The sequence below is a fragment of the Gopherus flavomarginatus genome, chromosome 7, assembly GCF_025201925.1.
Source record: "Gopherus flavomarginatus isolate rGopFla2 chromosome 7, rGopFla2.mat.asm, whole genome shotgun sequence".
In the NCBI taxonomy this organism is placed as follows: Eukaryota; Metazoa; Chordata; order Testudines; family Testudinidae; genus Gopherus; species Gopherus flavomarginatus.
Window position 1 is genome coordinate 53,270,081 of NC_066623.1, and position 12,535 is coordinate 53,282,615.

The 12,535-nt window shown below is 41.4% G+C and overlaps 1 protein-coding gene across 6 annotated transcripts in view; it reads left to right on the plus strand.

Annotated features, from left to right (window-relative positions):
- The window catches only part of KIFAP3 (kinesin associated protein 3), a 174,970-nt gene that overhangs the window by 118,529 nt on the left and 43,906 nt on the right, over window positions 1-12,535 (plus strand). For all 6 annotated transcript variants that reach the window (XR_007775618.1, XM_050963132.1, XM_050963134.1 and 3 more), the window contains 2 exons: window positions 1,697-1,886; window positions 11,823-11,922. Coding sequence is in view for 5 of the 6 variants with exons in the window: in XM_050963132.1 (XP_050819089.1) it covers window positions 1,697-1,886; window positions 11,823-11,922 (290 nt within the window). In the remaining variant the exon portion in view is untranslated. The remainder of the gene's footprint in view (window positions 1-1,696; window positions 1,887-11,822; window positions 11,923-12,535) is intronic.

Genomic DNA, 12,535 nt, shown 5'->3' on the forward strand with positions numbered 1-12,535 from the left:
TAATTATCTGGGGGGAGAGGTAGATAAGCTAGATGGTGGGGATAGGGTCCAGAGTGACCTAGACAAATTGGAAGATTGGGCCATAAGATGAGGTCTGATGAGGTTCAACAAGGACAAGTGCAGAGTTCTGCATTTAGGAAGAAAGAATCCTATGCACCGCTACAGGCTGGGGACTGACCGGCTAAGCAGCAGTTCTGCAGAAAAGGACCTGGCAATTACAGTGGATGAGAAGCTGGATATGAGTCAGCAGTGTGCCCTCATTGCCAAGAAGGCGACCAGCATATTGGGCTGTATTAGTAGGAGCATTGCCAGCAGATTGATGGAAGTGATTATTCCCCTCTATGTGACACTGGTGAGGCCACACTTGGAGTATTGTGCCCAGTTTTGGTCCCCCCACTACAGAAGGGATGTGGACAAATTTAAGAGAGTCTAGTGGGGGGCAATGAAAATGATTAGGGAACTGGGGCACATGACTTATGAGGAGAGGCTGAGGGAACTGGGGTTATTTAGTCTACAGAAGAGAAGGGGGGGGGGATTTGATAGCAGCCTTCAACTACCTGAAGGGGGGTTCCAAAAGAGGATGGAGCTAGGCTGTTCTCTGTGGTAGCAGGTGACAGAACAAGGAGTAATGGTCTCAAGTTGCAGTGGGGGAGGTCTAAGTTGGATATTAGGAAAAACTATTTCACTAGCAGGGTGGTGAAGCACTGGCATGGATTACCTAAGGAGCTAGTGAAATCTCCTTCCTTAGAGGTTTTTACTGCTCATCTTGACAAAGCCCTGGCTGGGATGATTTAGTTGGTGTTGATCCTGCTCTGAGCAGGGGATTGGACAAGATAACCTCCTGAGGTCTCTTCCAGCCCTAATATTCTATGATTCTAACAGCTGATTTCCTTTGTTTTCTTTCTCAGCTCTTCCCCAGAGCGGGGTGAATGGGCTTGAGGGTACCCCACAGGGAGGAATTCCCAAGTGCTCCTTCCTGGGTCCAAAGGGATTTTTTGCACTTGGGTGGTGGCAGCATCTACCAATCCAAGGTCAGAGAGAAGCTGTAACCTTGGATGTTTAATATAAGCCTGGAGTGGCCAGTATTAATTTTTAAAATTCTTGCAGAGCCCCCACCTTCTGCACTCGAAGTGCCGGAGTGGGGAATCAGCCTTGACACTATGGGATAAGGGCTCCTGCATGTAACTTCTCCATGGGTGGATGGCACAATCAAAAAAGTTTTTCTACAGTGGCCCATTTAGTCTTGATAGTCCTTCTTGGTGGGTGGGGAGCCCCTCTTCATGCCTAGGTTCACAAGTTCAGAGTAAGCATTTTTACAGTTGTAAAGCTATCTTATAGCATGGCATACAGACATAAAGGTAAGATGAATGCATGCATCAGCGTACAAGCATTTTATAGAGACAAAACACGTTCTTACAAGTCTAACACCTATCTTGAACAATAATATATAGGTGAGCTGGTCTGGCTTCCAGCTATGAATTTGTCAGTGCTCAGCTGCTGCCTACAGACTTGGCAAGAGCTGGCACCTGGTTTGCCAGTGCGTCACATGATACTTGCAACATGTTGCTTTATACAGTCAATGCACCATCAAGTTAAACAAAGGTCTTCAGTCTCCAAGACTGTCAAGCTTGTGTCTTTTACTAGCATAAAGTTCACTCACATTTACCTACAAAAACCTGCTTGGCATTTTTAACAGGAATATGATGAGGAGTGGGCTAAGAAGATCCAGAGTGAGAAATTCCGATGGCACAACTCTCAGTGGTTGGAGATGGTAGAATCTCGACAGATGGATGAGAGTGAGCAGTACCTGTATGGGGATGACTGCATTGAACCCTACATCCATGAAGGGGATATTTTAGAAAGACCTGACCTTTATTACAATTCAGGTAAGATGATAGAATATATTCAGCATGTGTCCACAGCTTCTCCTGTTTTAACATATCTGTACATAGGACCAGATTCTCAGCTGATTGATTGCAGTGTAGCTGTGCTGACTTACACTAGTTGGGTATGGTTATGTTAGTTCATGTTATGTCATAGTGTGTGTTGTGTTATTGCGGAACTCTGAACAGCACATTCATGATCTGGCAGATCTTTACAGGAACTCTTGAAAATGTAGTGGAGAGTAGGAGAAATAGGCTATCTACTTCACACTAGCTTATTCAGCAGGCTCATACATATGTATGTAAAACTGCCCCAATCTTATAGAACTATCATAGATCATAGATCATTAGGTTTGGAAGGGACCTCAATAGATCATCTAGTCCAACCCCCTGCTCAAAGCAGGACCAATCCCTAAATGGCCCCCTCAAGGATTAAACTCACAACCCTGGATTTAGCAGGCCAATGCTCAAACCACTGAGCTATCCCTCCCCCCTAGAAAAACAGAACTGGAAGGGACCTCGAGGGATCATCTAGTCCAGTCCCCTGCACTCAAGGCAGGACTAAGTGTTATCTAGATCATCCCTGACAGGTGTTTGTTCAACCTGCTCTTAAACATCCCCAATGATGGAGATTCCACAACCTCCCTAGGCAATTTGTTTCAGTGCTTAACCACCCTGACAGGAAGTTTTTCCTAATGTCCAACCTAAACTGCCCATGTTGCAATTTAAGCCCATTGTTTCTTGTCCTGTCCTCAGAGGTTAACAACAATAATTTTTCTCCCCACTCCTTGTAACAACCTTTTATGTGCTTGAAAACTGTTATCATGTCCCCTCTCAGTCTTCTCTTCTCCAGACTAAATAAACCCAATTTCTTCAATCTTTCCTCATAGGTCATGTTTTCTAGACCTTTAATCATTTTTCTTGCTCTTCTCTGGACTTTCTCCAATTTGTCCACATCTTTCCTGAAATGTGGCGCCCAGAACTGGACACAGCACTGCAGTTGAGGCCTAATCAGCGCGAAGTAGAGCAGAAGTAGTACTTCTCATGTCTTGCTTACAATATACTCCTGCTAATACATCCTAGAATGATGTTTACTTTTTTTGCAATAGTGTTACACTGTTGACTCATATTCAGCTTGTGATCCACTCTAACTCCCAGATCTCTTTCTGTAGTACTCTTTCCTAGGCGTCATTTCCCATTTTGTATGTGTGCAACTCCTTATTCCTTCCTACGTGGAGTACTTTGCATTTTTCCTTTTTGAATTTCGTCCTATTTACTTCAAACCATTTCTCCAGTTTGTCCAGATCATTTTGAATTTTAATCCTATCCTCCAAAGTGCTTGCAACCCCTCCCAGCTTGGTATCGTCCACAAACTTTGTAAGTGTATTCTCTATGCCACTATCAAAATCATTGACGAAGATATTAAGCAGAACTGGACCCAGAACCGATCCCTGCAGGACCCCACTCATTATGCCCTTCCAGCATGACTGTGAGCCACTGATAAGTACTCTCTCTGGGAACAATTTTCAAACCAGTTATGCACCCACCTTATAGTAGCTCCATCTAGGTTGCATTTCCCTAGTTTGTTTATAAGAAGGTCATGGAAGACAGTATCAAAAGCCTTACTAAAGTCAAGGTATACTACATCTATTGCTTCCCCCCCATCCACAAGGCTTGTTACCCTGTCAAAGAAGGCTATCAGGTTGGTTTGACATGATTTGTTCTTCACAAATCCATGCCGACTGTTATTTATCACCTTATTGTCTTCTAGGTGTTTGCAAATTGATTGCTTAATTATTTACTCCATTATCCTTAGGGGGTAAAGAAGTTAAGCTGACTGGTCTGTAATTTCCTGGGTTGTCCTTAGTTCCCTTTTTATATATGGACACTATATTTGCCCTTTTCCAGTCTTCTGGGATCTCTCCCATCTTCCATGACTTTTCAGAGATAATCACTAATGGCTCAGATATCTCCTCAGTCAATTCCTTGAGTATTCTAGGATGCATTTCATCAGGCCCTAGTGATTTTGAAGACATCTAACTTGTCTAAGTAATTTTTACTTGTTCTTTCCCTATTTTAGACTCTGATCCTACCTCATTTTCACTGACATTAACTATGTTGGATGTCCAGTCGCCACCAACCTTCTTGGTGAAAACCGCAACAAAGAAGTCATTAAGCACCTCTGTCATTTCCACATTTTCTGTTATGCCTCATACCCTCTTATTGTGCCTATAGCTGGTTTGCCTTGCAAATGAAACCAAATAAGTTTTTATCCCTGTTAACCTTCTGGAGCAATGCAGCTATGGGAGTTGAAGCTGGATTCGGTTTTGCTTTGTGTCTCAGTTAAGATCCAACTATGACGTATTTGTTTCTGTAGGTGATGTAAGACTTAGAAAGAAGCCATCTGGATGTGCAGATCCCTGCTTTGCTGGCAGCCAGAAAAATCATATTTTGACTTCAGGATCTGAAGAAGAGCTCTGTGTAAACTCTAAAGCTTGTTTCAACAGAAGTTGATCCAATAAAAGATATTACCTCACCCCCTCGCATTTGTCTAATATCCTATGACCAACACAGCTACAACAACACTGGAAATAACTGATTTAATATAAATGTCCTACACAGAGAATATATCCTAGGGATTCCTGTGGTTTTCTTCTCTGAGTAAAACCTTGCTTAAAAGCTATCTTTTTACACTTTCTGGTTTCCATTTTTTATAATTTTTTCCTTAAGAAAAAGTATTTTGTCACTTGAAAATTAGAGTGGCTGTGTTCACAAAAAATGATAATGTAAAAGTGGCCCCTTCTTACTCAATAGACCTGGTTCCTACATGTATGCAGTCAGAGGTTTTAAAGAAAAAAGAAGTGCTTTCTAATTTTTACTCATGTCAGTAATGCCCATGCAAAAGTTCTGGGAGATTAAATGGACTGTCTTCTGTCTCGCTCATCATTAAAGATTTTGCAGTTGCAGTTTAGTTAGAAACACAGGAATGGCTGGACTGGATCTGACCAGTCCATCCAGTCCAGTGTGCAGTCACCAGTGATGGCTATTGCCAGCTGGTTCAGAAGAAGGTGCAAGACACCCTGCAGGAGGCAGTTTTAGAGTAACTTTCACACAGGAGAAGTTTCTTCCTAACCCTCTCAAGTTAGAGGCTGACTAACACTCTGAAGCCTGAAGATTTATATCCCTGAAAAAGTTCTTGCAGGGAGGGAATGCCTTTTATCTTACCTTCTATATAAATGTGCAGTCCTTTGCTGATGATGCATGAGCTCAGTTTGGGTTTCAGATCACAAGAAGAATTTGCAAGAAGGGTAACAATTTAAAAGACAATCCAAAAATCTTTCTGTTGTAAACTGGATACATTTTATCTGAAGTTATTGAGAGAATAAATATTGAAGCCCCCAATGCCAGTTTTATGGTTACTTTCAAAGTATGTCAGCACTATAGTGTGCTGATTTACAGATTTGATGATATATGTTAGCCATAGCAATATTCATGCTTTATAGATATTTTTTTTTCCTTTTTGAACACTTTTTCTAATTGCACTGAACCTATATGACACTCTTTGAGCAATTCATAGGACAGAGATCAGCAACCTTTGGCATGTGAACCACCAGGGTAAGCACCCTCCTACTGGCTGCGGTTCACTGCTCCAGGCCAATGAGGGCTGCGGGAAGCGGCCTGGGCCGAGGGATATGCTGGCCGCCGCTTCCTGTTGCCCCCGTTGGCCTGGAGCGGTGAGTGGTAGCCACGATTGGCCAAACCTGTGGACGCAGCAGGTAAACAAACCGGCCCAGCCTGCCAGGGTGCTTACCCTAGCTGGCCGTGTGCCAAAGGTTGCCGATCCCTGATAGGATGTTACAAGGATCTCTTATTATAGCAATGCTTTGCGCACTTTCTGAAGTGAAAGCATGCCCATTGTAATCTCCCCTTTCCAGAGTTTTATAATAGACGTTTGCTTGTCTCAGTGGACCATTTCTTTTCGCGATAATGTGTATTAGGGACAGTGTGTGACCAGTAACTTTGAATTTCCTTAAAAAAAACACACACACACACACACACACACACACACACACACACACAGGAGTCCTTGTGGCACCTTAGAAACTAAAATTTATTTGGGCATAAGCTTTTGTGGGCTAGAACCCACTTCATCGGATGCATTAAGTGAAAAATACAGGAGCAGGTATAAATACGTGAAAGGGTGGAGGTTGCTTTACCAAGTGTGAGGTCAGTCTAACGAGATAAATCAATTAACAGCAGGATACCAAGGGAGGAAAAAACTTTTGTAGTGGTAAGAGAGTGATCCATTACAGACAGTTGACAAGAAGGTGTGAGTAACAGTAGGGAGAAATTAGTATTGGGGAAATTAAGTTTAGGTTTTGTAATGACCCAACCTCTCCCAGTCTTTATTCAGGCCTAATCTGATGGTAACCAGTTTTCAAATTAATTCCAGTTCTGCAGCTTCACATAGAAGTCTGTTTTTGGTGTTTTTTATTGAAGAATTGCCACTTTTAGGTCTGTTATTGAGTGACCAGAGAGATTGAAGTGTTCTCCTACTGGTTTTTGAATGTTATGATTCCTGATGTCAGATTTGTGTCACATTTATTCTTTTGAGTAGAGACTGCCCGGTTTGGCCACTGTACATGGCAGAGGGGCATTGCTGGCACATGATGGCATATATCACATTGGTAGACGTGCAGGTGAACGAGCCCCGGATGGCGTGGCTGATGTGGTTAGGTCCTATGATGGTGTCCCTTGAATAGATATGTGGACAGAGCTGGCACCGTGGTTTGTAGCGGGGTTTGGTTCCTGGGTTGGTGTTTTTGTTGTGTGGTGTGTAGTTGCTGGTGAATATTTGCTTCAGATTGGTGAGCTATCTGTAGGCAAGGACTGGCTTGTCTCCCAAGGTCTGTGAGAGTGAGGGATTGTCCTGCAGGAGAGGTTGTAGATCCTTGATGCGCTGGAGAGGTTTTAGTTGGGGGCTGTAGGTGATGGCTAGTGATGTTCTGGTCCTTTCTTTGTTGGGCCTGTCTTGTAGTAGGTGACTTCTCGGTACCCTTCTGGCTCTGTCAGTCTGTTTCTTCACCCCACCAGGTGAGTATTGCAGTTTTAAGAACACTTGATAGAGATTCTGTAGGTGTTTGTCTCTGTTTGAGGGATCGGAGCAAATACGTTTGTATCTTAGAGCTTGGCTGTAGACAATAGATCATGTGATGTGTCCTGGATGCAAGCTGGAGGCGTGTAGGTAAGTATACTGGTCAGTAGGTTTCTGGTATAGGGTGACGTAAGGGGACGAGAGCTGAGGAAGCGTTGTTCTAAGTCCGTCATTAAAATGTTGGCATACTGAGGGGCCATGCAGGTACCCATAGCTGTCCCACTGACTTGAAGGTATAAATTGTCTCCAAATCTGAAATAGTTGTGGATGAGGACAATTTCCTGGCTTTCAATCATTCATGTTACAGATGTAACATTATTTGAACAAAGGTTTTTGTGTTGGAATTGATGTTTGACTGGGGGAGGAGGGGCAGATTTCCAATTATATGTTCTGCAGATGTTTGAGAAGTCTTGGGTTTTTTTTAAGGTAAAAGAGTGGTTATATTCAAAATACATATTCACTTTTCAGTTTCCTTCTGGCAAGGGCCACTAAGGGTATGTTCTTGAACTCTGTTAGATTTATATTTTTGAAATGTGGTCAATGTACACACAGTATAACTTTGAAAAGACTATGGATTATCATACCAACTGAAATCTTTTTTTGCGGTTATATAGATTTCTGAAGGACTATTTGTTCATAAGTTCAAAAATCAAAACTTCATTCAGTTGGAACCAGCTTATTTATGAAAGTTCAGTGTGATAGTTTTATGGATTACCTGCTCTCTGGCCAAAGCAAAATAGTCATCTCTTCTCTCAACCAGTAAGAATTCTTCAAATCACAAACAACATGAGTTATTGTGGTGCTGCATCAACACCATCCACATAAAATGACTACACCTACATCAGAATCTAAAGAAGACTCTAAAATAACTTTCCATGAATTCAGTGTTTCCTCAGCTTTGAATGTACACATCCTTAACTTATGTTGAATATATGCAATTACTGATATTGATTAACCTGTAATAGCATTCTATTCAGCTGACACTGTGTACTTTTATTTTTCTACAGATTCATGCATTTGTTGTTCATAACTCTGAGCTTTATGGTTTGAATGCTAGTGTGGTTGACTGAAGAAACCTTAAGCAGTGCGTGGTTACTTCAGTATCAAAGTTAAAATGTAATGCTTTTTCCATTGATAAAGATGAAAAAGGTGTTTAGATATTTAACAATCCTGGTTTTGAGATAAAAGTTTGACATAAAACTTAATATTTACAATATGAAATTACTTAATTTGCATATTTAAAATTTGAAAATACCTTCAGTGCAAAGATGCTTATGTTCCATCTTATTTTTTGTTTAACAATTCAAATAGAGAGAAAAAGAGACTTAATATAAGTTTTAATACAATTAATTAAATCTGTTTTTCTTTGAAATATTTTACTCTATATAGTACATTTGCCTTTTGCCTCCCTCTGAACAAGGTGAAAAGACAGAATTATTTATTTGTCAGAATATTTTCTTGTCAGGTTCTATTCTTTCTCATGCTGTACACATGTATGCAATTAGCTGTACACTCCTCGACCGCATTTTACACTTCTAAAAATGCTGTCTGATCACGGCTAGCATTTTTCATTTACAATCTGTTATGTTGTCTTCAATCACTTTCCCATACACTATTATCTTCTAAATGAATCTCTGTAGCACCTCATCAAATGTCTCATGGAAATCTAGATGTGTCAGCTCTATTCCTTTTATCATTTGTCGCTACATTATCTTCAAAAAAAAATCAGGTAAATTTGTAATGCAAAGAGAGATTTGTTTGAATGCCTGAGTTGTCCTCTTTAAGCCCCTGTGTCTGCAAGTAACTTTCCATTGCTTCCTGCTTGGGCAACTTTAGTAGCTTTGAAACCACAGAGGTTAAGCTAAGTGGCCTGTGATTCCCTGGATCTTATCTCTTTTACTTTAAAGTGGAATGGCATTTGTTACTTCCTAGTCATTAGAAATCTCTCTGTCCTCTGTTAAACTATTAAAGTATCAGTCAGAATGCATCTGTTTCTTCCATGGGGTTTTTTTTTTTATTGGAATGCTTTCTGATCTGTGAGGCTGGGGTCTTGCTTTTAAATGCTGCCTCAGACTCTCATTGTTACTATATATTTTAATGGAGATAACCTTGTTTTCTCCAATAAAGCCTGGCACTTCTTGCCAGGTAAAGAACTGTGCCCTTTTTATTAACAACTAATGTACCAAGAGTGTAAGAATAGCAATAATGATAAAAAGTGCTTTCATTTTAACTGAAATAAATCTGGAGCAGTGGAGTGACTCTGTATTTACACTGTGCAGCTTTTTCTTATTGGGTGCAGAGCTCGCCAAACCAATTTGCAGCAGCCTCATCCGCTAGATTTAGAGACCTCAGACCACCATCCAATCTGGTCAGAGGGCAGTCGTCAGTGATATGTGACACTGTCTTTGGCCATAGCCATATGTGGGATCCTCTTGTTGGCCTCGAGTGTGAAGGCTGGCTGCACGTTGGGCCTGGCCCACTGAGAATTGATTCAGAAGGACCCATGAATGATGTGGTAAATCAAAAACAGGTACGTGCATGGTCGGTTCAGTTATAAGAGATTGGTGTGCAGCTGACATCAGAAACCGCGCTTCACACCACATTGACATTGCAGAGAAATCTGGGCAGCGTAGGTGGGCCCACAACGGATGCTTTGACAACAAGCACGTTCTTGGGTCGTCAAATTAGTCTATGTATAGCAGTAGGCTTGGGTTTGCCCTAATCTTCTGGCTGTAGCATTCTCATGGCAGATGTACAGAGGAGTGATGTTACTTAACACAGGGAATCATGGTACTGGTGTGGGTTGAATCATCCCAGTTGCAGTGCACATGGTTAAGTGTAGTTGCATGTCAGCCAACTTGACATGGGATGAATGGAGTCAGCCCAGAACAAAGTATTCTGCTGCAGAGTAACATAGGGCTAAACTGGATGATTGGAGAGTTTGTTCCCCATGAAGTGGCAGCCAGGGTTTTTTAGAATGTTAAGTGTCCTCACCTTAGCTGCAGTTTTCCTCAGATGGTTGAGATATGTGAGAGATCTATCTAGGGTTGCTTTGAGGTAGATTGGGTGGAATCTACCTCAGGCAATGTCCATCGAGAAAGATATTTAGTTCTTGGTCTGCTCTGGCATTGTGAAGATGGAACACACTCGAAAATGTCTTTTATCATACTTGGTTGTAAACACCACTGACTACAGTGTTTGGCCCAAGTCAGAGTTTAGGACATCAAGATCTAGGAATGACCTTGCTTGGATGCCTAAGCAAATATCATCTGCATATGTGAACATGCAGGACAGGGTAAGCAGAAGGTCATTTGTGAACAGATTGAAAAGCATCAGTGCCAGTACAGAGTCTTGTGGTAAATTGTTGGTTTCTTTTCCATATGCAAACTCTGTCTCCCATGTGGAAACCTCTGTTGCAGAAAAGATCAACAATGTTGACTACCCATGCTGGGAATGCTCTTGACAATTTGACTAAGAGCCATGTGTTCCACATCATGTCAAATGCTGCTGTCAGATCCAGAAATATGGCTCCTATCTTGAAGTTTTTCTGAAGACAATTTTTGATCAATGTTGTCAAAACAGCACTTGATCTTAGGTGCTCTCACCTTTCCAAATCCCTGCTTGCTCCATGCTGAGCATTGAGTCTGTTTCTGGGGAAGGATGAGATGCTTCAGAACTTTGAATGGCACAGAGAATGGAGATATGGGTTGATAACTTGCAACATTATGTAGGCTTTCCCCTGGTTTCAGGAGAGCAATGATTTTTAATATTCGCCATGTCTTCAGCAGTTGCTTTTCATTGATCACACAGGTGAAGAACTGTGCCAGTCACTAGTGAGCGCAAGCCTTGAAGTGCTTCAAGAACTCTGGTGATATGTTGTCATAGTCAGAGCGGTGCTGCTCTTAATATCACTCAGAATTTTGTCTAACTTGGTGTCTGTGAACAGCTGTATTGTCAAGTGGCATTTCTCTGATGAAACTAACACCACTTGTCATAGACTTGTCTGACATGTTTCTCATTTGGGGATTTTGACACATTCAGCAGATGGTGTAACTGAGAGTAAAGCTTAGTCTATAATTTCCTGCTCTCTTCTATAAACCAGGTAAGGCTGTGATTCCTTTAAGGAGTCCTAGTGACTTTATAAACACATGCACCTAGTTTTGCCAGTGGTGAATGTAAAAGGAACAAGGAGAAATTGATAGCTAAGGAACTGTCCATTTCCTAGAGTTCCCCAGGAGCCTGTCATATAAGAATATTTTTATTTAGGCTAGTCTTATGAGGCATTAAACTACAGGGAAGATGGGGAAAATCATGTCATGAAGTTGCCTCCATGAACAGCCTCAAAAAGAGGACGAGGAAGGGTAGTGGTTGAGGAATCGAGCCATAGGTTGCCTCACCATTTTTATTTCACTGACCTGGAAGTAGTTTATTTATTTCTCCTCTGGTCCCACTGCTGTGATGGAATGGGCAGGATTGGACCTTCTACATCTCTTGCAGTCCTGCTGGCAAAGGTGTGAGGGATACAGCTCTGAGCTGTGGCCCATCACAGGAGCTGTGAATTGGGCTGTGACTGGAGAAGTCTACTTCAGGCCCCGGCAAGTCTCTTGTCTTATTGAGCCAGGAGCTGGCTTTGTTTCTCGCTGCTTGTCATTGATTCCTAAACTGACACAGATTGCTGACAGGAGTGTGAGTAGGATAAAGCAGCACTTGCTGTGTGGCCTACTTTTCTGGCACCCCCAACATGCCACTGTGTCTCAACCTCTGTATTTCTCGTGTCTTCATAGATGGCGTGATAGCCCCTGATGGAGCAGTGAGTCCAGATTTCTTCAATGATTATCATCTCCAAAATGGAGACTTAGTTGGGCAACATCCCTTCTCCAGCAGGTAAAGCTCTCTCTTTGGAAAGCATTTATGTAATCAGAAAATTACTAATTCAGGTTTCTTTTTAATGCTTGATTTACATTTTTTCAGCTTCAATAACTTTTTTTCCGTTCCAAAACATAAGCTTTTATAGGGTTACATTTTAAAAGCATACTTAGGGGAATGATTTACATCAAGAACGCAGGTTTATGGAAATCATAGATCAAAACTTCTTGGTGTTTTGTCACACTGGAGGATCCAGTTTGCCTTTTGAATTATACATTTATTTTAACACATTAAATTACACATACTATTTCCTGATAGTTTTCCAAAGGCGATAAAAATGGAATAGAAAACTAGAGCACACAACTCATTACATGTTCTGACAATTATTCAAACACTATTCAGGCATCATTGTTTGGAAATGTCTAAGGAGACGTTAGGGGATTTGATTAACTAGCAGAATTGTTTCCAGTATTCTTAAGCTGTTAAAAATAAGTTTCTCAGCTGTCAGGATTGTTTCCTGATTTTACTCAATCTTCCCAGCTAACACGCTGCTTGATTACTGATGTCATATGCTTTGAAAATCTTGTGGATGGGTGAAAAATGTCTGCCTTTGGCTCCATTAGTAGATTCC